Genomic DNA, 25730 nt, shown 5'->3' on the forward strand with positions numbered 1-25730 from the left:
TAAGCAGTTCAGGTAAATATGCACATAGTCTTCTTATATACGCACAGTGACAAGGTGTAGATAAAATAATGCCACAAATGAATAGAACAGGTTTTGGCCTACACAGCACCAAAGAATGATTGGCCAACGATATTCCGTGTCTAGTAAAAATACTCTTTTGGACCTACAATAAGGAACAGAACAGTGGCCTATGTTAGATGTGATGTAGCCCTTTTACTTTGTCGTATATGTGAGGGTATCTTTTATTAAAGCTTAGTTTGATTTTATTATTTTTTTTACATTGTATAGTCGTGGTTTGAATTACTTAGATACTGTTGTACATTTTCAACATTTTGATATATTCTACATTTTATATTTAAAACTCATGTTTACCGTATGTACCTTCCCGCCATAGTAAATGTTGTTTGTGCAAAGTGCAAACTTAAAGCTGATTCTGATTCTGATTACCAGGCCATAAGACGAGTAACGCCACTCCCACTTCTGTGCTCTCATTACAACGAAAACGAAACTTAACTGAGTTGTGCTCTGTTTTCACTTCAATATCGATCAGGATGGCAGAAGTAGTTCTAAATAACCAAGATCCATTCATTTGTTCTATATGTTTAGATCTACTGAAGGATCCGGTTACTATTCCATGCGGGCACAGCTACTGTTTAGTATGCATTGATGGATGTTGGGATCAGAACAGTCAAACAGACGTCTTCAGCTGCCCTCAGTGTCGTCAAAGCTACACCTCGAGGCCTGTTCTTAACAAGAGCACTGTGCTAACTGAGGTGCTGGACAATCTGAGGAAGTCAGGAGTCCACATCAACGCACACAGTTATGCTGGACCTGGCGATGTGGAATGTGATGCCTGCGCTGGAAGGAAACACAAAGCTGTGAAGTCCTGTCTGGTCTGTCTGGCTTCATACTGTGCGCCTCACCTTCAGCCTCACTATGAATCACAAGCCTTTAAGAAACACAAGCTGGTTAAAGCCTCCTTCAAACTAGAGGAGAAGATCTGCCCTCGACATGACAAACTGCTAGAGGTCTACTGCTCCACCGACCAGCAATGTGTCTGTCTGCTGTGTGTAATGGACGAACACAAAGGCCATGATACAGTCTCAGCTGCAGGAGAAAGACTTGGAAAACAGGTACAGTATTAACATTTGCACACTGTAGTGAATCTAAAAGGACTGCCCAAACCAGAAAATAGCAACCACAAACTCCATTTGGTTCCAAAACAAGGTCATTTGGTTGGCAAACGTGTGGTTTTCATTTGACAGTGCTTCCAAAACAGTAGGCAAGTCAATGTCATGTTGTGCAACGTGTCATGAACAGAAGCAGGTGGGTGAGTTCCAGAAGACTCTCCAGAACATCATCCAGAAGACAGAACAGGAGGCCCAGGACCTGAGACAGGCTGTGAAGACTGTTATGGTAAACATTGTTTACAGTATGATACCTACGGCATGAAAAGACCAATGACATATCTGTAAGACTGTGTGCCGGATGCTGAGGCATGTTTAATGTCAAAATAAGTCCAGTAGGTGCTGTGTGTAAATTAACTGTAAGTTAACCAACCCTAACTTTCAAATTTCAAATACATCTTCCGAACCACAGTTTTACATTTACATTTACATTTAGTCATTTAGCAGACGCTCTTATCCAGAGCGACTTACAGTAAGTACAGGGACATTCCCCCGAGGCAAGTAGGGTGAAGTGCCTTGCCCAAGGACACAACGTCAGTTGGCATGACCGGGAATCGAACTGGCAACCTTCGGATTACTAGCCCGATTCCCTCACCGCTAAGCCACCTGACTACCTAGTTTTAGCAGTTATCAGTCTTTGCATTAGCCTATTTTGTTGTTTTGACCATCTCCACTTCAGATGTTTATCAGTTACATTTTCTGTCCTGAAATCAGTTTTTGCACTTAAGGCCTCAACATGCTAAATGGGTTCTCCCATTTTTTCTGTGTCAACAGCAATCTGCACAGGCGACAGTGGATGACAGTGAGAGAATCTTCAATGAGATGATCCGCTCCATGGAGAAGAAGCGTTCGGAGGTGAAGGAGCAGATCAGGGCCCAGGAGAAGGCTGCTGTGCAAAGAGTTGAAGAAGTGCTGAAGCTACTGGAGAAGGAGATTCTAGAGTTGAAGAATCAAAGCGCTGAATTGGACAAGCTCTCACATACAGAGGACCACATACATTTCCTCCAGGTAACACTGACACATCTATGTTTTGTTATGGTACGATTCCTGTTGACCTCTTAGTCGGCTCATGTCTTGTTAATGGAAAATGTTTGTCTTTCCTTGCCGTAGAGTTTTCCGTCTCTCTTGTCCCAAGCTAAGCCTGAAGCTTTACCCAGCATTAGCATTAAGCCAAACTTGTCTTTCGACCAAGTGCGGAAACTGGTGTCGGGACTGAAAGTGCAACTGAATAACATTTATGATAAGGAGATGAGCAAGATATCAAAAAAAGGTAAAGCCAAACTGTATTTCTTTAAAGTCATTCAATACAATTATTTGTTCAATTGTATTGATTGGTGTCAAAAATAATCCTTATCCCTACAGTGACTGAAGTTCAAATAATTCTACCTTTTGAACCCAAGACCCGAGAGGAGTTCTTAGAATGTAAGTAACATACACACACACACTCACACCCACACCCACACCACACTGTTCATTTAAGTAATACACACTCTGTCCTCTCAAGATACAGTTCCCTGCCAACCCACTTTCAACAGTAACACAGCAAGTGGAGCATTGTGGTGTTCGGAAGAGGGTCGGAAGGTAACGTGGACTGAAGGGGAAAAGTATCCTGATCATCCTGAACGATTTACTCATTTTGATCAAATCCTGTGCGAGGAAGGTCTGTTAGAAAGATGCTACTGGGAGGTTGAGTTTCGTGGCTGGATTGCTGTCGGAGTGGCATATCAAACCATGGAGAGGAAAGGAGATGGTAAAGAAAGTAAATTAGGAGGTAATGACCTGTCGTGGAGTTTGGAGTGCTCCCCATCCTCATGCTATTTCCTCCATGATAATATTAAGACTAAAATACGCTGTCGCTGTCCTCCCACAAAGGTAGGAGTGTATTTAGATCACAAGGCAGGTACTTTGTCTTTCTACAATACCTCTAAAAAAGTTAGCCTCCTTCACAAAGTGCAGGCTACTTTCACTCAGCCCCTATATCCTGGGTTTGGGGTGGGCTTGGAGTCTTATGTAAGAATCACATCCTCCTAAAGGTATATTGAGAGTTGATACAGCGGTAGTTATTGTTTCGGTCGGCACATTATTCGATGTAAAAAATCCCCAAAATATAACTGCTAATATTTACCACTGTATTCACAACCAATCGCACAACCCTTTCAGAGAGCTATACTTATAACCCCCAAAAGTGTTATATCTAGAACTGTCTGGGAAAGATTCCACCCAGAACTCCCTATGCGAGGTTCTACAGAGAACTCTTCTATGATGTGATGGTTCCACCCAGAATTTTCACATTCTAAGAGTGCTTACAAGAACCCACCTAGGGGGTTCCACCAAAAACTTTTATACTTCAAGGGTTTCTAGAACCCACCCAGAATGATTGAATCCCAACATATTGTAAATTGTAATCATCCATCACTTTAACAAACTATGTTACAATTAACATTAGCATTTTTTTAATGAGAAACAATAGTATTTACAAATGATGGAACAATGATGGATATGGAGGGGAGACTGACAGTAAGCCAACAGAACAGGTGAGGCTGTGTAGGTCCCATGAGGAACAAGTCAAATGTTAGCATTTGAAGAATAGTGGAATCAGCAACAGAACAGATAGGACACCAGCCATGTCAGACCATCCTGTCAGACTATCCTCAGCAGGGGAAGTCATGTCCAGGTATTGTGACATACTGGAGCAGAGAGGGAAGAGGGACAAACACAATCAGTAGCAACATGCCAAGGTCCACTCACCACACCAGATAAGGCAGTAAGCCATCTACAACCAACGTGTTATAGGGTCCAATGAGAGCAGTACGACTTCTTAATAATGGTGACCGTGGAAATTATTGTAAATGCCTTGTCCTCCAGCTCCTATATTAACAGTTGAATATTTTTCAAAGAAGAAAACATATATATATATACTGTATTTGTGTTCTGGTTTTGATAGGACAAGCAGACATTGATAACACATAATAGCATCTCACCAGAAAAGGCATTTCTGCAGTGACCCAAACCCTCTTGTTTAAGCCACGGCACACTTTAACTTACCTTCTCTGAAGTTTCTCATCTGTTAGTCAGTCATGCTTTGTATGAACAGAGTATAGGGGTATTACCAAATGTGGAATCTTAGAAGGTACTAGAATTGTAAAGATGCCCAAATAATCACTATTGATATGTTACCCCTTTTTAGAGGTCATGTGATGACCTGGATTCTGCTGGGTAGATTGGTAATGTAGTTGTTATGTATCTCAGCCTGCATGCTTTTTGTAAGTGATTTTCTAATTAGTTCACCTACTGTATATCTTCACATCAGTTGTGTTTGTACCTATGCTCTTTCTTTAATGTTTTAAGCATAGTAAATAAATATAAATAAAACAAATGTATGTCTGCAGGATGTTTTTAATTTTTATTGGCAGCAACATTGAATACATGTACTGTACATGGATATACCTACCATCTTTGGTGGTGTTAGCTCACACCTACAAGTATACAGACATTTCATTGTGGGCTTATCCACTCTCAGGCGATAAGTGCCATCTGAGCCCTGCCTCTCAAAGAAGGATATTTGATAAATACTATTCCAATAGGGATATTGTAAATACCAATATAATAATCCACAGGAAAAAATCCAATCAGACATATATGTACATATTCTCTAGTTGTAACGCCAGCGCTACAGCATTTAAATCATCGGGAGGTTACAAAATAGTTTCAATGGAGGCAGTGGTGTAGGAATGTTCCATGGTGTCATAGTAACGCAGACAGGTCTTGTAGCGTTGTAGCTTCTCCGCTAGCAAGCTGCAGCGCATCGCTCTGCCGTGCACCACGCTCAGATCCTTGTACCTTGAAGGAAACCAGGACATACTCAAACACTGAACACACGCTCATGCAGATGCTCATGCACACCCATGATTTGTGCCCTATTTACCTATATGAGATCCACCAGAAAACCAGGGTGTTGATGGCCATCAGCGTAGCCAGGAAGAAGAAGAATCTCTCCAAGTTCCCATCATGCAGTGTGTTAGGGTAGAAGTTACCTGATCAGAAAGATTCGTCAGTGACTTGAGCCCCTAGAATGAACAACACTGAAGAAGGTGAGACTGTCTCGTTGTCTCAAACCTTTAATTTGCTAGCCTCTATTAAGCAAAAATTCATACATCAGATACTTATATTTCAGAAACGCGTCATCATTTTCCAACCTCCAGGACTGATCAAGTGGGTTTCATTGTGTAGCTGATGTCAGGGATCTAAATAAAACGCATCACAAGAAATAGAGACTGTCATGCTTACCTCCAGAGAGCAAATAAACCAGCTGAATGATGAGGGCACCTAGGAAACAGCCCCCTCCGTATGACAGCGTGAGGAAGTGCAGGGAAATGCCTCTGATATGGCTGGGGGTCAGGTGGAAGGAAATGAGAGAACCTGCCAGAGAGGAGGAAGCAAAGCTATGGCGTGTTCAGAGAGAATATCACAAACACACATACAAAGAGAGCAGATAGACTCAGTTGGGAATCAACAGCTTCAGTGGTATAACAAAAGAGTTATTTGGTGTGTAACCATTTTTTCCACAGCAAATTAGCTATGAATAGTCCCATAATTTTATTATTATGAATCTAAATGAATTAAACAAGTAACATTTTGGACAGCCACTGAATGTGGTTATTATTTCCCCTGGAGTTAATTAAGAAAGCTCTGTGACTCACAGGCAGGGGTGACCAGGGCCTCGGCTAGGCCCAGTAGGATGTACTGAGGAGCTAGCTGGAAGCAGGCCATGGAAGACACCTGGATCACCTTCCCTGACAAGGCCTGCTCCACCAAGGGATAGCCCTTCCTGTGTATCTCCAAAATGCCTGCCACCAGCATAGACAAGGCTGCACATGCATGGCCTAGAGCTGGAATGAAGATAAAGGGGTGAGTTTGTGTGTGTGTGTGTATGGGTGTGCATACTTAAAAAGTGAGTGAGTTTGGGAGGTGCACTACTGACTTATAACTTGTGCTGGGGCCAGTGGTGTTTTCTCCATGGTGAGATAACAGGTGGTCACACACTCTATAAGCGGGGCCAGCAGCAGCAGAGGCAAGATGCTGATCACGTTCATGGCCGCTATGGGCAGCAGGAAGCCGTTCAGGTGCAGGTTAGAGTTCATGGTCTGAATGTAGTAACCTGAGGGAATCTGAGGGACACAGCCAGGAGCCATCGAAATCAGAACATTTAAAGACAAAGATTTAAAAACATAGTATGTACTGGTACAAAGAAATAGGCTACTTATAGCCGTAAATGGATATGCTAAATGGTTGTTCCTGTGGGAAAGGTCTCAGAAAACATTTGTTTACAACCCTTTCGAGGGTAAAACCACAAAGGTTTTTGCCAGAACTATTTGACCAATAAAATGCCAAAAAGGGGCCAAGTAGATCCAAAGATTCCAGTCTTCCCAGTCCCATACCTGAGTGATGCAGGCTCGGTAGAGGAGCTGGAGGCCATAGAGGGGGAAGAGACGAGCCAACACCTTGACGTTCTCCACATGGGTCTCACTGTAGCAGCCTCCGTTGTTCTCCTTGGCACGATCCAGCCAACTGCCCACATCTCCTCCCAGGTGGTGGCGGCGCAGGCAACACATCTTCAGAGAGTTTAGGAACACACCCAGCGTGGTGAGCAGAGAACTGCCTGCATAGAACAGACACACCATGTCCAACACTGGCCAACCAAAGAAGAAAGTTGTAAAAACCCTGGAGACTTGGCGGTACCTTTCTTGGGCTTGAAAGTGAGGTTGTTGCGGACCATGTGGATGGCCAACAGAGCTAGCAGGACGGAGGTGAAGGGGATAAGGAAGCCCAGGTTCCTGGCCACAGACTGCTGGATGTAGGCAATGCCCAGGAACACCACAGTGGAGTTCAGGTTCACCAGCCAGTAGAACCTTTTTGAAAAGATGAGTATCAATAAACCAGCATTCCTGTTTCTGGATAATATTGCTTATACTCTGCTTGAAGTATGCGGAGGGGGTTATAGGAGAAAAGGAAGGAGCACATCCATTACTACTGAATATTGAATGTTTGAAAAGTCTGTGAAAAAACGTTTGTAGTTTTTTACATGTCTTTCTGAGACTCCTCCTCTCATGATATCTCTACACAACCACTCCCCCTCGTAACTCGAAGCACAAACATGCAGTCATGTGGGTTGCACTTCCTAGTTGAAACAGAAAGAGAACTCTCTTTGTAGACGGAAAGAAAATGGCGGACGATCAGGAACATTTTAGCTGTCCTATGTGTTTGGAGCTATTAAAAGATCCTGTGACGACTGCCTGTGGTCATACCTACTGTATGAGCTGTATCAATACCTTTTGGGATCAAGACAATGAGATAAATGCTAAGTACTGCTGTCCGCTGTGCAGACAGACTTTCACTTTAAGGCCTGTTCTGAAGAAAAATACCCTGCTGGCTGAAATGGTGGAAAAACTGAGGAACACAACGTTCAAAGATATGACTCTTGATTTTAATAAGGCTGAACATGGCGATGTGGAGTGTGACATCTGCGCTGGGGAAAAACGCAAAGCTGTTAAATCATGTCTGGTGTGTTTGGTTTCTTACTGTGAACCTCACCTCCAGCCCCACTTGGAGTTGCCTATCCTCAGGAAACATAGGATGATTAATGCCCACAAAAAACTAGATGAGAAGATCTGCCCTCACCACGACAAACTGCTGGAGGTCTACTGTCGTACTGACCAGCAATGCATCTGTTTTCTGTGTGCTATGGATGAACATAAAGACCACAAGACAGTCTCAGCTGCAGCAGAAAGATCAGAGAAACAAGTCAGACATACATACTCTACATCTTCGAATGGGGATTTTCTATTATTTGATGTTACCCTTGTAAACACTGAAAGTGAAATTGACGTGTCCCAACAGATGCAGCTAAGTGAGACCCAGCAGAAAGTCCTGCTAAGAAGATTGGAGATAAGTGTGGAGATACAAAAGATAAGAGAGGCAGAAGACTCCATCACAGTAGGTGCCACCCATTACAATCTACTGCTGACTACTATGCTTCATTCTTTATTCCTTTTTGTATCTTTATGCTTTAATAACTGAACAGATATTTTCGGTAGGGAGAGGTATAGTGAGTAGGTGAATCTTTAGTTCTCTGTATGCACCTGACAGAACTCTGCATGGACAGCAGTAGATGACTTTGACAGGGCCTGTGACGAGCACATCCGTGTGTGTGTTCGCTCCGTGGAAAGAAGACGTTCAGAGGTGAAGGAGCTCGTCAGAGCCCAGCAGGGGGCAGCATGGTCGCAGGCTGGGAGTCTGACAGAGAGGCTGATTAAGGTGGATTGTGAGCTGACTAAGAGAGACCGTGAGATGAAACAGCTTTCTCAGACAGAGGACCCCATACACTTCCTAAGGGTAATTACATTCTATAAATCAACTTGTTTTATCCAGTAGTGTCAGACTGGCTTTAGCTAATATGTGTTTGAACTGCTTGAAAATCTATGAGCAGAGTTTCCAGTCACTTGGTGATCTTCCTGGATCTCAGACCTCATCTGCAAACTCTGTGGTAAAGTGTATTACTGAACAAAGAGAAAAACTGGAAAATATGGTCAAGGAAGAAACGAGGAAGATGTTCAACTCTCTGCCTCTTCATAATGATATGGGTATGCCAGTCTCACAGTATGACTAGAGTCACGAAAGCTTGAAAGAATGTCATAGAGCTCACTTACCTATATTTATACATATGACTATTTTATGCACTGAGTTCTGGCTCAACATCATTCTGTTGAAACTGTCTGATGTAAGTTTATGGTAAAACTTAACTTTATTTTCACAGTGACAGAAAGCCCACATCTTTTTCCAATCATAGAGATCAAATCAAAGAGAGATATAAGCGGTGAGTCAGTCACTCACACACATATACAAACACACACACACACGCTCAGACACAGCTAACTCTGGGTTTATATTAACTGTATATATATTCTGATCTACAGCTTGCTACTGCAATGTGGAGGTGGATCCCATTACAGTGTGTCCATGTCTCCACCTCTGTGATGAAAACAGAACAATCTCCTGGAGTGACCAGGTCATGTCCCACCCAGACCACCCAGACAGGTTCAGCTACTACCAGCAGGCCCTGAGCAGGGAGGGTCTGTCAGGGACCTGCTACTGGGAAGTGGAGTGGAGTGGTGGTGTTGTTAATGTGGCTGTCTCCTACAGAAGCATCAGGAGGAAAGGCTGGGGGAACGACTGCTGCTTCGGGCACAACGACCAGTCCTGGTGTCTAGCCTGTTCTTCATCATCTTGTTTATTCTGGCATGATAAGATGTTCAAGCCTGTTCCTTTCCCTTGCTCCTCCAGAGTGGGAGTGTATCTCAACCACAAGGCAGGGGTTCTGTGCTTCTACAGCGTCTCTGACACAGGCACAATGAGGCTCCTGCACAGAGCGCAGACTATATTCAGCGAGCCCCTCTACCCTGGCTTTAGTGTTGACCAAGGAGCAATGTTAAAGATATGTGCAGCTAAGAAGATAAACTGACAATTTGATACCTTTCATTTTAATGATGTACTTCTGCCATTCATACAGTATTTTGTATTAGTTCAAGGATAAACATGAGATTTGTTTTAAGTTGAATTAACTATTTTAAGCAATGGATGGCAAATAGAAATATCGTAAATTAAAGATTCAATGCATAAATTGAGCTGAATAACAACTAAAGGAACGGTTTTGTGTCCACCCAAATGTAACAGTCCAATTTGACAACGACAAAATTCTTGAATGTCAGCCTTAAAATGTTATGAAAGTAAATGATTTCTTATTTTTGGTTGTCAAGTTGATTGTATGAAAAATTGCTGTATATGAATATTAAAGGACATACTTTAAAATGGGATCTCCACTGGAGATTGTTCTAAGTATGGTAATAATTTTTAGACCTGTAGAACATTCCTGTTATTTGACAACAGTAGAATGACACCCACAACTTGTCTTGGAATCGAACATCACGGAACATCAGAGGTTTGCAAAAGCATATAGACATCGGCTCTGTCGGAAAACTTCTTAAATGCAACCTTCCTCCCTCTCTTCCTCTCAATCAATCAATCATGTTTGGGAGAAAAGCTGCATTTCTGGAGAATCCAATGAAGCCATCCAGAGGATAGTCTCACTCACCAGTTGAAGAATGAGAGGAGCTGGTGCTGATCGTAGCCCTGCAGGCTGTAGGCCCCCATGGGACAGAGGATGGCTCTGACGCCCCCGATGCCGAGCGCGGCGGCCAGCAAGCCCGTGTAGAACAGAACCTGCTGCTCATGAGGTTCCAGATGGTGGGTCATGTGGTGCGTGTCGATGTAGAAGTCCTCGAACGGGAAGGCCACCACTGGCAGCATGGCAGTGCCTGCAAGGATGGAGAGCTATAGGATCGACACTTTCTTTTTGATTTCACGTTCTTAAATCATCCTATGTTCGAGTGTCTGTCTTGAGATTTGCCCAGTTGATTGATGCAGTGTGCAGTTACAATTCTCCAGACTTAAACTTACTCATGGGTAACCCAAGATAACTGACACTGTCACTGACACTTACCAAGAAAGTGGAGAAACGCACAGAGGTAGAGAACCTTGGTCCTGCCCAGGCAGGTCTCAGCAAACCATCCCACAAGGACAGGAGTCAAGGTGCTGGCTCCCACAAAGCACAGGTTAACAGTGGCAGCTTGGTGGTTGTCATAGCCCAGCTTCACGGTGCAGAACAGGATCATGTTACAGACGATGCCGAAGAAGGTGAACCTCTCACACAGTTCCACCAGCAGGACGCAGATGATCACCTGGAGCTTTTTACGGGACTGCCGAGGACGGTCCTGGTGGGACCTTCGCTCGGCACGCGCGGACTTGGAGGAACGACGTGGCTGGGGGTGTGTCCCCTCCGGCACCCCCCTACGGTCCACGGCTACCATGCTGTCCGCTTGGCCTGGCCGTCTGGCTGCTTGGTTGCCTGACTGGCTGTACGTATCACAGGCTTGGTTTCTTCAACCTTGCTTGCTTCCTCCCCCAGAGGCAGACTGACTGTAGAGAGCCCGGGTTGGAATTCTGCAGTCCTCTGTGAGTGTTCTAAATCAGTGCTGGGGTGTGGAGGATCAAAGAGCCTGTAAACACTCATCTGCATGTTGCATGTGCTAAGGCTGTGTGCTTGGTCAGGATGGGCATCAGGTCATTCGGATTTGGGTGGGGGAGCGGGGGGGGGGAGGCGAAGGTGGGCACCAAGCAAAGGGTTACAAGCCTGGACTTTAAATACAATTGTTAAGGATGCACGCTATTTATTAAGTATCCTTGACATAGTTGCTAAATTAATTTCTGGAATTTCTGCACGTGTTGATACAAACAAAACACAGCAGACATCAGACGTAAGGACAATAACTATTGTTGTTTTGATTGCAGGTGCTGACAATTGTATTATTCACTTTTCAGTGTAACAGATTTGGGTCAACATAGCCTGTAGTCAATAAGACAATGTAATATATGGCCTATTTACAAGTCTTTCCTTTAAGGTAACTCATTATATGCATGGCACCTTAATAGGTCACACACATCAACAAAGCAAGTAGAACCAGAGGTCAACACATTACAAATTCTTAGAAAATGTCACACCCTTCTGTCAGAGCAGCAGTCCACAGAGGCAGTTAATTTGTGTTTACTTTGAAGAGGTACAGTCACAATTAGATCACTGGTGTGAAATATAAAACCGTGTCCCTTGGATGTCACCCTAAATAGGACTGGGCTGTTCACTCTGCAAGTTTAATTCCAGAAAAATAGGGGGGTAAAAAAATGTAAACCTGGCAACCCTATCAAAAAAGACAATAGTGATGTTGTTCACTTTCCTTCCAGTGGTTGGCGATAAAGAACTTGCGTGCGGGTCGAGTAACGTTGTCAGTCTGAGACAGAAAGCTTTATGACTACAATTCCCGTAGACCTTTTAGCAAGTGAGGAATGCGGGGGTCTATGTTTTCGGGGTCTGCCATCGGGGTCTGCGCCGAACACTGTAGCTGTCCTCATCTCGCTAATATTGCCAGACCTGTCGAATTTAGGATCAGAGGAGGCTTAAAGAGAAGCAAAATCCTTAATCAGACATTTTGGTATTTTAATTACGGCTACAATACACTTCTTGCTTCGTTGCATGGATGGAAAACGTCATATCACAGTACATTTTGCTGAATGCACGGTTGTATTGTTCCTCACACTGAATCGTTTACAGAAAAAGTGAAAAAATGCATTTAGATTCAGACAGCGTGATCGAACCGTGGCTGGCAAACGCCGTCAGATGCGCGAGACCATCGAACCCTGAGCATCTTTTTGTCAATGAAGGACAGCACCAGTAAAGAGGGTCGCTCGTGCATTAAGAGTTTTGTAAACTGGACAGCGCAGGATCTTTGTTTGGTAAGAATTTTTACAATTTGGCTTTATTTAATATGTAATAGTTCAAGCAGTAGCATATAGCAGTTCTATGGCGACTATGGATGTGAGGGATTTAAGCATGGACTTGCATGGTTTTGTTCGGGTGTCCTATCTTGTTCACATGTACCAGCTTTATTGTAACCTATATCGGTTCCTTAATCTCTGCACAACCCCAATTCCCACCCCATATCGATCCGCCAGCGTTGCTAAGATACTGCAGCAGTATCGGGAAGGATGGATGGACTGCTCGAGCAGAAGAATGCCAAAGACCAGACTTTCACACTGCCTTTCGTTATAGCCTATAAGTTCCCCTGTCAGGCAACACATCCAGAGCCAGAAATCATGCAGTATATAATACATATGTACTTGTGCGTTCCAAAATGCTCACATAGTAGGCTATGTACATATTATCTAGGCTACAACTATTTATACAACTATTTCTTTCTGTTTGTTCGCACTTCGCATACAAGTTACAAGAGCAAATTAAGTCATATAAGATCCTTAACATTCCAATTAGTTTGTCACGCCGCCGTTCTTAGCTCTATTAACGGCCCGACAAATTTAACAAAGATTACTGGGAAACTCATAAATAGCCCGATTAAAGCGATTATAGCAAGTAAACTACGTTAAATTACAATAGGATTATCTCCAGGTGCCGGCACCAAGGTGGTATGTATGTATGTAGCGGTACCGTAGCCAAGCTTAGACACCGTGTGGTGATTTAAAATACAAATCCTGCTTGCTAAATTCATAGAATGTGCCTTGAGCCCTTGTGTCACACGGTCTGCGATGGCATGGCCAACCTACCGGTCTGTCTGCATTCAAATATACTTTTATTGTCAGATACACAACCATGACACTTATATAGGTTTTAAGCTCTTGGTAATACACTGCTAGAGCTAATAGGCTTGTGTACTGAAGTCTAAACAGAAGAAAAGTACCTAGAGCCTACTTAAGCATAGCCTACTGTGAGAACATGTCTCCTTTATTTACTTAATGATGCTGTCATTGTTCCAATCACCTATTCTTAACCAACCAACTGGTGTTGAACCATTACACTATGGGAATGATGGACCCGTAACAAAGATTTACGGGAGCTATGGGGGTGAGATGAGCATCACGAGAAAAACACAATTTTCTTTAGACAGACTTTATCAGGGTTGTCAACCCACAATTTGGGGTTCAAGGGCCTTGTCGAAACCTGTGATTGGAAAACTGGGTCTTCTGGTTGTCGGACTCAGAGCCAGTACTGAGTTACTGGACAAAACATGTATGTCATGTGGACTATTACTGTATAGACTGATTTAGAACTAGACTTTGATGCTGCACTGTAAAGCAGACATTCTGAGACTCGTTTCAAAGAGCGTCCAGAAATGTGAATTTATATTTGAACAAGACGCTCTGAAGTCTTTTCCAATCTTACTCCAAACATTCATCCATTTTAGGCCCAACTAGGTTAATCTGGTGCTTGGGGACTGGAGAGTGGCAACAGCAGCAGATACCACTGTAACTGGGTTAGCTCAATGTGCCAGACTACGCCAGCCCAGCTAGGCCCCTCCAGGATGCGGCTGTCAGGTGGTCCGCTGGGGCTGCTAAATAGGTTACCACGCAGAGTTGAACTACCCCTCCGTCACTGCCTCAAATAGGTTAGAGCACACAGAACGGTGGTGTGGCTGGCTCACTGCCGAATCCAAATAACTGGAGCTTCTCTGAATATTTGGATGGCTGGAAGGAAGGATGTGTTAGGAGCACATGACTCCAAACACTGGACCGGAGTGTGTGTGCTGTCTTCGTCTGGAACCTGCCTGACCGAACGAATGCAGAGTGAGAGTATGAAAGACTTGTAAAAAGAGAGCAGGACAAGGGGAGTCATCAGGAGACGTGAAGCAGAAGGACAGGAGGTTACCACGACGATCGATCCAGAGATATCAGAACACAGATCTGCAGAGGAGAGGGTCAAGAAAGGTTGAGGGGGAAAGGAAGACACGGGGAGGAGGAAGAGTAGGACACCCGTAACCTGAGACGGCAAGGTGGGGGAGTGGTGAGACGACAAGGAGGGACATGCAGCAGGGGTTCGACCTTCTGGGATTAAGGTGATTTTACAACTCACCTCTCAGCCTTCTGCAACATCATATTCAGCCTGTGAAAAAAACGATGTGTGTTTATGTTTACGTGCGTCAATTTGATCTCTATAGAGACCAGACAACAGTTACGACAGGCCTCACCAGTAAGGAAACACTACCAAGCCTGGATGAACTCATTAGTCACCATGTTGTTATCAGTGAGGAAGGGAAGAACAGGAAGAAAGGTATGGGGAGATTAGAAGTAGAGAAAAAGAGACACACAAGGAGAGAAAGAGGCCGATGGAGTGTTAATGTCTGGCTGCTGTAAGTAGTCAGAAAGATTCTGAGGAAACCTGCTACCAGTTATGTCTGGGCTTCTGTGTGTGTGTGTGTGTTTGAGGTGTTCATGTTTGTGGCAAGTGCCTGTCCGGACATTTGGAAGGTCTGCCTGCAAACCTGCACTGACTGATTCATTATTTCTCTCCCACTCTGCTCTTTTTGATACATTGCCATGGCAGCCAGCTGTGATGTGATGTTACCAGGGTAACAAGGAAACCTCTGCCCCCTCTTTCCATCACCCTGTATTTCCCATCAGTTTGGACAGTATGCCCCTGCTATGTGTGCTTGTGTATGTATGAATGTATTCATTTACGTTAAGTGTAAAAATCAAGTCCACTATCTTGATGTATGAAGGGTAAGAGATCTTCTGTGTGAGTGTGTGTGTGTGTGCGCGTGTGCGCGCATTTCAGTTAATCTGGCAGTCCATGTGTTCCTTTGAGTTTAGGCAGTCTGGATAAGGTCACTCATGGCTTTGCAACAGGTCAGCTGCATGTAGACATCCAGCACTTACCCAGGTCGATAGTCAGGTTGGTCTGAGCTTTCACTGTCTGCTCCCATACTAACTGATCAGAGGAAGGTGAGTAAAGAAGAGGGGAGGAGAGAAAAGGAGAGGAAATGACAGAAGAAGAGAGAAGAGAAGGGCGGGGTCATGTTGTGTTTGTGCTCTAGAGCCAAATCAAGCGTTTCCCGCAGTGTGTGTTCAATTGGTATGTGTTGTGTTGTATATCAGTATATAAGATGAAAGAAAGCGACATTGACGTCAGTGATTTGATCAGATAATCTTCAGTTTGCCACGGTCAAGATTTCCTTTCACTGTATGTACTGCAGGGGTGAGTCACAGTAGCCACCCAGCCCTCAGGGCCGTCCGTCCAATACCCACCACCCCTCTCCTCTCCACCTTTCTTTCCCTTTCCTCTCATCTTCCCTTCCCCAAGCACACTGGTTGGTCTTTTCTCCATGGATGGGTATCTATAAGAAAGCCCCCCAAGAGATCATCCCAACAGGCCCCTACAATCAACAATATAATCTAAACAGTCACTCAGTTGTCTCTCTGCATCCCTCTGTCCTGCTCACGTTTCTGTCTCTCTGCATCCCTCTGTCCTGCTCATGTTTCTGTCTCTCTGCATCCCTCTGTCCTGCTCATGTTTCTGTCTCTCTGCATCCCTCTGTCCTGCTCATGTTTCTGTCTCTCTCCATCCCTCTGTCCTGTCTCTCTGCATCCCTCTGTCCTGCTCATGTTTCTGTCTCTCTCCATCCCTCTGTCCTGTCTCTCTGCATCCCTCTGTCCTGCTCATGTTTCTGTCTCCCTCCATCCCTCTGTCCTGCTCATGTTTCTGTGTCTCTCTCCATCCCTCTGTCCTGCTCATGTTTCTGTCTCTCTGCATCCCTCTGTCCTGCTCATGTTTCTGTCTCTCTGCATCCCTCTGTCCTGCTCATGTTTTTGTCTCTCTGCATCCCTCTGTCCTGCTCATGTTTCTGTGTCTCTCTCCATCCCTCTGTCCTGCTCATGTTTCTGTCTCTCTGCATCCCTCTGTCCTGCTCATGTTTCTGTCTCTCTGCATCCCTCTGTCCTGCTCATGTTTTTGTCTCTCTGCATCCCTCTGTCCTGCTCATGTTTCTGTCTCTCTGCATCCCTCTGTCCTGCTCATGTTTCTGTCTCTCTGCATCCCTCTGTCCTGCTCATGTTTCTGTCTCTCTGCATCCCTCTGTCCTGCTCATGGTTCTGTCTCTCTGCATCCCTCTGTCCTGCTCATGTTTCTGTCTCTCTGCATCCCTCTGTCCTGCTCATGTTTCTGTCTCTCTCCATCCCTCTGTCCTGCTCATGTTTCTGTCTCTCTGCATCCCTCTGTCCTGCTCATGGTTCTGTCTCTCTGCATCCCTCTGTCCTGCTCATGTTTCTGTCTCTCTGCATCCCTCTGGCCTGCTCATGTTTCTGTCTCTCTGCATCCCTCTGTCCTGCTCATGTTTCTGTCTCTCTCCATCCCTCTGTCCTGCTCATGTTTCTGTCTCTCTCCATCCCTCTGTCCTGCTCATGTTTCTGTCTCCCTCCATCCCTCTGTCCTGCTCATGTTTCTGTCTCTCTGCATCCCTCTGTCCTGCTCATGTTTCTGTCTCTCTCCATCCCTCTGTCCTGCTCATGGTTCTGTCTCTCTGCATCCCTCTGTCCTGCTCATGTTTCTGTCTCTCTGCATCCCTCTGTCCTGCTCCTGTTTCTGTCTCTCTGCATCCCTCTGTCCTGGTCATGTTTCTGTCTCTCTGCATCCCTCTGTCCTGCTCATGTTTCTGTCTCTCTGCATCCCTCTGTCCTGCTCATGTTTCTGTCCCTCTGCATCCCTCTGTCCTGCTCATGTTTCTGTCTCTCTGCATCCCTCTGTCCTGCTCATGGTTCTGTCTCTCTGCATCCCTCTGTCCTGCTCATGTTTCTGTCTCTCTGCATCCCTCTGTCCTGCTCATGTTTCTGTCTCTCTGCATCCCTCTGTCCTGCTCATGTTTCTGTCTCTCTGCATCCCTCTGTCCTGCTCATGGTTCTGTCTCTCTCCATCCCTCTGTCCTGCTCATGTTTCTGTCTCTCTCCATCCCTCTGTCCTGCTCATGGTTCTGTGTCTCTGCATCCCTCTGTCCTGCTCATGTTTCTGTCTCCCTCCATCCCTCTGTCCTGCTCATGTTTCTGTCTCTCTGCATCCCTCTGTCCTGCTCATGGTTCTGTGTGTCTCTGCGCTCAGACAGCCTGTGAGTGTGTGTCTATGTGTGAGTGTGCAGCTTTAAGGGGCTGGAGTACGGAACATCTACGCCGCTTCAGGAACTGTAATCTCAAATTCATTTTTCTAATTGAGAACAAAGAGAGGCATTATGGGAGATTTGCTGCTACGCCCGCAGACGCAATCACAGAAGCCTGTCCTAATCATAGGATGGAGACAGGGCTGTGGATATTGTCAATACTGAGATACAGTAATAGACATTCCCTACATACCACATAGCATGCTTTATCTTTTTACTTTTTCTAATACTGCAGCTGGAGTTAAAAAGCATGTACTGTTGCATGCAGATGCATACAATTAGGACATACTACTTCATCAAAACATTGTGCCTTGAACTTTGACCCTCTAGCTCATACATTTGTCACGGTTCGTAGCACTGAATTTGCATATTGTTGAAAAAAGGTGTATACATTGTTTACCTTGGATATTAAAAACCCACCATGGAACTTACCAGAAACCTGCACACTGTCGGAAGGCAACCAGGAGCGCTCTGTTGTTGTTACTTTGTAATGTATGTAGTTCAGGTGACGTTTCATTTGCTATGCTGAGGATTGTGGGTCAGAATAGCCAGGAAAGCATGCGACTGGACATCCTGGTATTTTGGCATACTGTATTGGACATACTATGTATTGGGACATAAAATATTTTATTTCTGTCATACTAAATAGTTCGGATATTGGGACGTACCCTATGTATCTAAAATGCTTGTAACAAGGGTCTATTTAGTCTTGGTTATTCTAGGGGTTATCTAAACAGCCAAGTACGATAGGCTTAAATAGACATGTTTGTTTAGTTTGTAGCCTTGTAACTGCTGCTTAGTGTTTTATAGAACCTATATTGGTTGCCATGTTGGCTTTAGCAACACTGTCTCAACCACTCCCCTTGAGAGCATTGATAGCAACTCTTCACTTGCAGTATGGAGTTATGGAAGCCTTCACCCTGTAACCTTCTGTAGCCTGCAGCACCTGGAGGATGCAGCCACCTGTGCTGTGGATCGCAGGTGGCTGCATCCTCCCTGGCTGCCAGCAGAACTGGCCTTTTGTATTTGTTTGTTTTGTGTGTTTGCCGTTCTGTTTTGGTGTCTGCTTCGACTTGATTTGGGAGCCTTTTTTGGTCTGTAAAACCAATTCCTTGTTCTTAGAGATGTTGACGTGTGGGGTGGATTAATAGTATTATCTACTCCATGTTGCTCTTACATTTTTTATCTGTCTATTATCCGTTGTAGAATGTGCGTGGAAATGTGTGTCTTTTTTGTGTAATTCCCCATCAAATTATACATGAAAATGCGAGCACACACACACCGTACACATACATACAAGTGCAGGCAGCTCAGTTCAGCACTGTAGGTATCCATGGAAACCTGTGGTCGTTTCTTTGTCAAGAGAAAATTCGTTTTGTGGTGAACGGTGATGCTGTGTGTGATGGATTGAAGGACTAAACTCTCTGGTAAACTAACGCATGGTTTCAAGCATGCATTGTCAGTTTAAGAGCTGTATTTGTCCTACCTGCCACTGTAGCCAGTCAGAGTGTAATCTTTCTCTTTCTCCCTCCCATCTGTCCAGGAGTCTACAACCACCTGAGGAGCAGCGAGCTGGTGTCTGACACACGCACAGTTCCTCGGTCTCCAGACCGTGGACAAGATCAGTCGTGGCCTGGCTAACTGGGGGGCTGATTGTGGAGGGCTGGCAAGGAAGAGGGTACAAGGAGGTCACCTGGGTGTCTTGGGAGCAGGCAAGCGCCGGCAGAACACATATTACAGATTAGGAGATTACAGAGAGCAAATTACCAGGCCACATCAGCCCAAACCAAATCTACATTTCCTCACCCAAACACACACACACAGTCACCAGAATTCTATCCCAGCTGCTACTGGTGGGCCGTGCTCAAACAACACACACACACACACAAACACACACACACACACACACACACACACTGCTGCAGGACAGCTGTTGCCCTCTTCCCTGGACTGGCCAGCTGGACGAAGATGAGATTGTTGTGGGATTGGTTTGTCTTTTCCACTCCTTTCAACCCTGTCTTGGAGATTGGAGACTGGTGCTCGCTAAACCCTTAACCAGTTATCATATATTCGTCGTAGACCAACCAGCCAATAGCCTTGCTAGATTATCACAGTCTCATCCAATCCCTGTGCAGTGTGATCACAATCTCGATGCCTTGATTACATTTGTTTCTATTCTTGGCAGCGCCCTTCTTTGTTTCTCCGTGGCGGTTGGACCGATACGATCACCACCCCTCTGATAGGCTAACAGCTTTTCTGAGGGGCCGTCTTGCAGTGACTTCTCCTCTCCTGTCAGTCGGGCGGTCAGACACAGCCAGTAGGATTGGTATTTGTGGGGTTGGTAGGTGCTCAGTGTGCCAGTTTAGGAACAGACACTTCCTCCCATGCGTGGACTCCAGCTGCTCAGCTGTGTCTGGACGGCTCTGCTCGTCTGGATATAGTCACAGAGGGGAGCGACTGAGGAGAAGAAAAAAGCAACAGCAAAGGAAAGAAGAAGAGGGAAAGTACAAAGCACAGAAGAGAAGAAAAGGCACACAGAACAGACAGGAGAGGGGGGGGGGTAAACGCGAGGAGAGAGAGAGTGTTATTTTAATAGGATGACTGAATACTGAATTGAGCGGTCTTCATGCAAGGCTGCTCTTTGTCTCCTCCCCCGTTAACTCTCTATCCTGGCTAGCCTGCTGGTGTCTGTCACTATCGCTGCTGCGAGTGTCAGATAGAGAGACACTGGAGAGAGAGAGAGAGAAAGAGAGAGAGAGAAAAGGAAACGAGACCTGGATATCGCGCCACCCACATGTCTGGGAGAGCAGTATGGACTAGCTACCAGGCTGAACACAAGACAACGGGGCTACTGACATGCAGGCTGATTCACGGTGACAGAGAGAGTTGACTAAGTCGTAGCTCAACTGCATCTCTCAGAATTGAGCTGGAATAGAATCTGGAGGGAGGTGTGAGAACCGGTAAATAGAGCGAGGGGGGGGGAGGAGAGAAGAGGACAGTGACGAGGAGCGAGCTTCTGCTGGGGCCCAAGTGAGAGATCCACAGGGCAGAATAGACAAGAAGACTGACAGACGGTGAAGCGAGGTCTAACTCCGTGCACGGAACCGTACCTGTTTGTTGGAGTTTGGGAAGCGCAGCACACTGAGCGGGCCCGAGGCCAGCGGGAGGGTGGGGACGGTGGCAGGCAGCGGGGCGTGGCCGTGGGGAGGCCGCCTCCCGCCCTCCCTGCACCGGGATGGGCGCTGGGGCTGGGGGGGCTGGGCGCATGGTTTAAATAGGGCTGCACAGCTGCGACCCTGGCTGACCGGCGGACCCGGGCAGGGATTAGGTGTGGAGCGGGGGGCTCGTATTGGCACCAGTGGACCTAGCCCGCCCCCGAGTAGTGGTGGTGGGGTGAGGTGCTCCCTGAGGGTGTGGGTCCTGCTGGGCTCGCTGGCCCTCGTCTTCCTCACCTCGCTCTTCTTCTCCGTCTCGCTGCGCGGGGGCGGCAGCCTGCCATACCTCGACCCCTCCGGCTGGGAGGAGTCTCGGAGGGTGAAGCTGGTTCCCAGCTACGCAGGGGCGCAGCGCCACCCCGGGCCTGTGGAGGGCGCTCCACAGAAGACCTGCGCCTGCGACCACTGCGTAGGAGACCCTGGAGTCTCGGATTGGTTTGATGAGAACTATGACCCGGACATCTCGCCAGTCTGGACTCGAGACAACATCCAGCTCCCCTCCGATGTGTACTACTGGTGGGTGGTAAGTGGTCCAAATGGAGTCAGGTGGCTGAGCGGATAGGGAATCGGGCTAGTAATCTGAAGGTTGCCAGTTCGATTCCCGGCCGTTCCAAAATGACATTGTGTCCTTGGGCAAGTCACTTCACCCTACTTGCCTCGTGGGAATGTCACTGTACTTGCTGTAAGTCGCTCTGGATAAGAGCGTCTGCTAAATGACTAAATGAAATGGATTTGGGTTTTGTTAATGAGAATTGGCCGTTCCACTAGTGATGGTTCAACTATTGTCGCACACTCACCCTACCCTTTGCTTTGCCAGCTTTGGAAGTTCCCATGTTACAGATCTTCAGTGGAGCATCGAAACTTTAACCCATATACAGTGACAGACTTTTCCAAACTAACTTATGGTCTATGTTCATAAGCCATGCCAGCCTGGCTTCTATTTAATAAATGGAGAGCTTTGCCAATTATATTAACAAGGGAGAGTGCTGGGTGGGTCCAGAGAGAAGACATTGAGTAATGTCTGAATACTGAAATGACCAAGTCAGCAAAGCCCTGTGGAAAAACAGCTTGCTTGTGTGTGTGTCTGTGTGTGAGAGTGAGTGAGAAAGACAGAGAGAAATCGAAAAAGATATTTACTGCTAGAAAAGACCTGTCTTTGTAAAACTGGGTTTTATAGAGTTCTGTTCCTGGTGTTCAGTAGGCTACCTTCCAATTAATGAGCAGAAGGGGTTACGGGTGTGAGTGTTTATGTGTACGTGGGTTCTTAGTCCGAATCCTCTCAAATTGAGTGTGTTGTCCTTGAGTTGCTGACCAGCTGTTTTGTGCTGTGCTGTAGCTACAGTCCAGCTGTAATAGGCTCAAAGTGCTAACGCAGGCAGAGTGGTGCCAACTGGCCAGTAAGTCACAGAGTACGCCACAAATGATATAGTGGAGGACTACCGAGAGGAGAGGGAGGGAGGGATGGGGGAGGGAGGGATGGGGGAGGTAGGGAGGGCGTGGGGGAGGGAGGGCGTGGGAACAGTGTGTGTTGGTAGAAACTGTTCAGACTTAAGATCAACAAGCACTTGGCCTCCTGAGATGAGTCAGAGGATGTTGTAAAACTCTCTCTCTCTCTTTCTCTCTCTCGCTCTCGCTCTTGCTCGCTCTCTCGTGTGTCAGGATTTTAGATAGGACAGAGGCAATGTTTGGCTTGCCGGTACAACATCAGCCAAGTGTCAGCATGTAGAATGCTGTTGAGCTGTACAAGGTGGTTCTGGCCCTGCCTTCCATGAGAGAATGAGGATAGGAAGATATGAGGGGGATATGAAACAGAACAGTAGGTTGGTTGGAAGGAAAGCAGTTATGGAGGTAGCAGAATTAGCTAACCTTCTGTGCTTACCTAGCTATCTTCTCTACAGTATCACCACACACACACACACACACACACTAGTCACCCTCCATTCCGCTGATGGCCTTGTCTCTCTGCTGCCCTCTCTAGATGCTCCAGCCCCAGTTCAAGCCCCACAGTATCCAGCAGGTTCTGCAGCGCCTCTTCCAGGTGATCCCTGGCCACTCCCCCTACGGCTCCTGGGACCCCGCCCGATGCCTCCGCTGTGCCGTGGTGGGTAACTCTGGCAACCTGCGGGGGGCGGGGTACGGCCCCGCCATCGACAAACACAACTACGTCATGAGGTGAGAGGGTGTTTGTGGAGGACGGGAGGTCCTGTCAGGTGTTGTCAGAGAAGGAGAGATTGAAGTGACCACACCATCCCACATGTGCCACCACTCAAACTATTGAGATTCCTTTTAGCCTAGTCACCCATTGGCTGGCTGCCTGGCAGGTCATGTGACCTGTGCCGGGGTCCCTGCAGGGCTGTACTAGTGAAGGCTTTGTGTGTTAAGAAGATCAGAGTGGAGTGATATATATAGATTATAATAAACATGAATAGACACAGATCAGAAGTGTGTGCAGCTCAGCTAAAGCCTTCTGTCCCAGTAGTGTCACACAAACATGCACTGTCGTACACAAACACACACAGCACATTGTGTCCATGTAAATTCATACAGCCTGTATATTGAAGTATATACATCCATGCAGCATTTGCACAAAGCACAGTGAGGTGCAAGAACAAAAAACTTATACTCTATTCATTATTATTAATTTGCGTTGGAGGGTGTTTTTGTGAAAGGAGTGTGAAAGATTTATGAAGAAGGGGAGATGGAGAATAATAAGAAAAATGAATTTCAATAACGATGCGAGAATTCTGTGTGTGTTGGGGGCGGCATAACAAACTGTAATTAAATCCCTTAGCAACATCAGCAGCCATTTGCTTCTTTCTGAAACCTGAGTGGGCTGAACCTGCCACCGGTTTGACAGACTGGAACCCTGCCACCGACTCTTTCCTTTTTTTTACTCCCTCTCTCTCCCTCTTTATTCCCTATCTCTCTTAACCTACCCGTGTCTGCCTTCTATCTCTTCCCCTCCCTCCCTCTCCATGCCTTTCTTTTCCTTCTCTGTCTTCTCCTCCCACCCTCCTTCCCTCCTTTATCTCTCTCCCCCCCCCCTCTCCCTTCCCTCTCCCAGGATCAACCTGGCCCCTACTGTCGGCTATGAGGAGGATGTGGGCAGCCACACCACCCACCACTTCATGTACCCAGAGAGTGCCAAGAACCTGGCCGCCAACGTAAGCTTTGTCCTGGTGCCCTTCAAGACGCTGGATCTGCTCTGGATCACCAGCGCACTTTCCACTGGACAGATACGCTTGTAAGAGACCCCCACACACACACACACATACACACTATCCTGACCGATCTTCTCTGTAATGCACCCTTTTCACATGGTGCAGCCACGTGGACTGTTAGAATCACACAGCCGCGTGCACATTGCTTTCATCCCTCTTGTCACTCTCTCTCCCTCTCTTCACACTCTCCCCTCCCTCGGTCTCTCCCTCCTCCTCAGCACCTACGCTCCAGTCAAGCAGTTCCTGAGGGTGGACAAGGACAAGGTACCTCATCGTCCTCGTCTGCGGGCCCGTCCTGTTACTGTCTGTGCTCCTTCTGATCACACAGGGGGTTCTGTAAAAGTCAGCACCTTGATTTTGTTTTCCTTTTCCTTTTTACTTGGTTTGCTGTCTTTTAAAATCTCGAAACCCCCCCCCCCCCCCCCCCCCCTCCCCGCCCCCAGGTCCAGATCTTCAACCCCGCCTTCTTCAAGTACATCCATGACCACTGGACGAGGCATCACGGACGCTACCCCTCCACTGGCATGCTGGTCCTGTTCTTTGCCTTGCACGTCTGTGACGAGGTCAGCGTCATCCACATGCACCCTCAGACACACGCTCACACACACACGCACTCACACACAGAGGCAAACACGCTCACGTGTTGATTGTGGAAATGAACAGGAGAGTGATCCCTGTGTATGATCTAACACCGCAGGTGAATGTGTTTGGGTTCGGTGCCGACAGCCGGGGAAACTGGCACCACTATTGGGAGCAAAACCGCTACTCGGGAGAGTTCCGGAAGACGGGGGTCCATGACGCCGACTATGAGGCCCAGATCATCCAGAACCTGGTTAAGGCCGGCAAGATCACCGTGTTCCCTGGGAAGTGAGAGCTCCGCTCCTGGGGAGAGAGGACAGTGGGTGGGGGGGTGAGCAGGACGTGGGGGCAGGAGAGCTTGGACCTTGGGAGGGTGAGGAGGAGAACCATGGAAGGGATTTGGGACATGAACACTGTCGAAAACAAGTCTGCTGGTCGTTTGTTGGTGTACAGGATGGAGATTGGGTTGCGTGATGTGCAAAGATACTCTGACAGCCCCCAGAATCTCACCCCCCCCTGATGTTTGAGGAGGACAAACACACCTCCTGAGGTCCTGGTGAGGTTGGACATTGCCCCTCTGCTCTGCTCTCTCTGCCAATAAAGGACACAAGGACATCCAGGGACACCTGCTCCCATATCCGGAACAATCTATATCAAGGACCCTGAGAGTTGTGGCCTTTCCCCTGGATAAACATGTCAACATGACCCGTCAACCCCACTCTTTTGCTCAATCATGATGCGCCTTAGGGTCTCTTCAGCTCAGAGGCTCCACCTCCCAGTGACAAGCCACACCCACCTGTAGAGTTGCTGCTGTTGCCGCTCCTCTGGGGGCGGGGATTAGCTAGTTGAAGTTGACATGCTGTATATGTGAGACTGTAGAAATTCTGAATGACAGTGTCCGTGTTGTAACTAGGTGACTATCATGGTATA

General features: G+C 46.6%; 4 protein-coding genes across 6 annotated transcripts; 3 read left to right on the top strand and 1 right to left on the bottom strand.

Moving 5' to 3' along the window:
- The first annotated feature begins 545 nt into the window (after positions 1 to 545).
- LOC136942262 (tripartite motif-containing protein 16-like) lies at positions 546 to 3463 on the top strand. Of its 2 annotated transcripts, none has more exons than XM_067235114.1 (6): positions 546 to 1133; positions 1321 to 1416; positions 1962 to 2195; positions 2298 to 2457; positions 2550 to 2609; positions 2692 to 3463. In XM_067235114.1, the coding sequence occupies exons 1-6, from the start codon at positions 552 to 554 to the stop codon at positions 3216 to 3218; spliced, it is 1659 nt and encodes a 552-aa protein (XP_067091215.1). In that variant the 5' UTR covers positions 546 to 551; the 3' UTR covers positions 3219 to 3463. The 2 variants fall into 2 exon arrangements, with proteins under 2 accessions (XP_067091215.1, XP_067091214.1); XM_067235113.1 differs by having other exon boundaries at positions 547 to 1133; positions 2698 to 3463.
- Positions 3464 to 4882: 1419 nt separating this feature from the next.
- slc15a5 (solute carrier family 15 member 5) lies at positions 4883 to 11110 on the bottom strand. Its single transcript, XM_067235133.1, has 9 exons — positions 10744 to 11110; positions 10336 to 10558; positions 6927 to 7096; positions 6626 to 6846; positions 6169 to 6355; positions 5888 to 6076; positions 5475 to 5606; positions 5113 to 5221; positions 4883 to 5027 (listed from the first exon to the last, which is right to left on the bottom strand). Exons 1-9 carry the CDS (start codon positions 11108 to 11110, stop codon positions 4883 to 4885), a joined length of 1743 nt encoding a protein of 580 aa, XP_067091234.1.
- Positions 7401 to 10046, top strand: LOC136942468 (tripartite motif-containing protein 16-like). 2 transcript variants are annotated; one of them, XM_067235376.1, is made up of 6 exons: positions 7406 to 7988; positions 8085 to 8180; positions 8334 to 8579; positions 8674 to 8827; positions 9001 to 9060; positions 9161 to 10046. In XM_067235376.1, exons 1-6 carry the CDS (start codon positions 7410 to 7412, stop codon positions 9703 to 9705), a joined length of 1680 nt encoding a protein of 559 aa, XP_067091477.1. In that variant the 5' UTR covers positions 7406 to 7409; the 3' UTR covers positions 9706 to 10046. The 2 variants fall into 2 exon arrangements, with proteins under 2 accessions (XP_067091478.1, XP_067091477.1); XM_067235377.1 differs by having other exon boundaries at positions 7401 to 8180.
- Positions 11111 to 12663: 1553 nt separating the features above from the next.
- On the top strand, positions 12664 to 25110 carry st3gal2 (ST3 beta-galactoside alpha-2,3-sialyltransferase 2). Its single transcript, XM_067235135.1, has 7 exons — positions 12664 to 12669; positions 20909 to 21523; positions 22979 to 23172; positions 24065 to 24244; positions 24440 to 24485; positions 24665 to 24784; positions 24919 to 25110. The coding sequence occupies exons 1-7, from the start codon at positions 12664 to 12666 to the stop codon at positions 25090 to 25092; spliced, it is 1335 nt and encodes a 444-aa protein (XP_067091236.1). The 3' UTR covers positions 25093 to 25110.
- The last annotated feature ends 620 nt before the right edge of the window (positions 25111 to 25730 follow it).

This window comes from Osmerus mordax, chromosome 4 (assembly GCF_038355195.1).
Source record: "Osmerus mordax isolate fOsmMor3 chromosome 4, fOsmMor3.pri, whole genome shotgun sequence".
NCBI lineage: Eukaryota > Metazoa > Chordata > Actinopteri > Osmeriformes > Osmeridae > Osmerus > Osmerus mordax.

Coding starts and splice junctions, on each gene's coding strand:
- LOC136942262 (XM_067235114.1), top strand. CDS start 552: ATGGCAGAAGTAGTTCTAAATAACCAAGATCCATTCATTTGTTCTATA. Junction 1,417..1,961: donor AGGCTGTGAAGACTGTTATG/GTAAACATTGTT, acceptor CTGTGTCAACAG/CAATCTGCACAGGCGACAGT. Junction 2,458..2,549: donor GAGCAAGATATCAAAAAAAG/GTAAAGCCAAAC, acceptor TTATCCCTACAG/TGACTGAAGTTCAAATAATT.
- LOC136942468 (XM_067235377.1), top strand. CDS start 7,410: ATGGCGGACGATCAGGAACATTTTAGCTGTCCTATGTGTTTGGAGCTA. Junction 8,580..8,673: donor ACCCCATACACTTCCTAAGG/GTAATTACATTC, acceptor ATCTATGAGCAG/AGTTTCCAGTCACTTGGTGA. Junction 8,828..9,000: donor GCCTCTTCATAATGATATGG/GTATGCCAGTCT, acceptor TTATTTTCACAG/TGACAGAAAGCCCACATCTT.
- slc15a5 (XM_067235133.1), bottom strand. CDS start 11,110: ATGGTAGCCGTGGACCGTAGGGGGGTGCCGGAGGGGACACACCCCCAG. Junction 7,097..10,335: donor CTCCTCTCATTCTTCAACTG/GTGAGTGAGACT, acceptor CTTTTCAAAAAG/GTTCTACTGGCTGGTGAACC. Junction 5,222..5,474: donor GGTTTATTTGCTCTCTGGAG/GTAAGCATGACA, acceptor CTTTCTGATCAG/GTAACTTCTACCCTAACACA.
- st3gal2 (XM_067235135.1), top strand. Junction 23,173..24,064: donor AAACACAACTACGTCATGAG/GTGAGAGGGTGT, acceptor TCCCTCTCCCAG/GATCAACCTGGCCCCTACTG. Junction 24,486..24,664: donor TGAGGGTGGACAAGGACAAG/GTACCTCATCGT, acceptor CCCCGCCCCCAG/GTCCAGATCTTCAACCCCGC.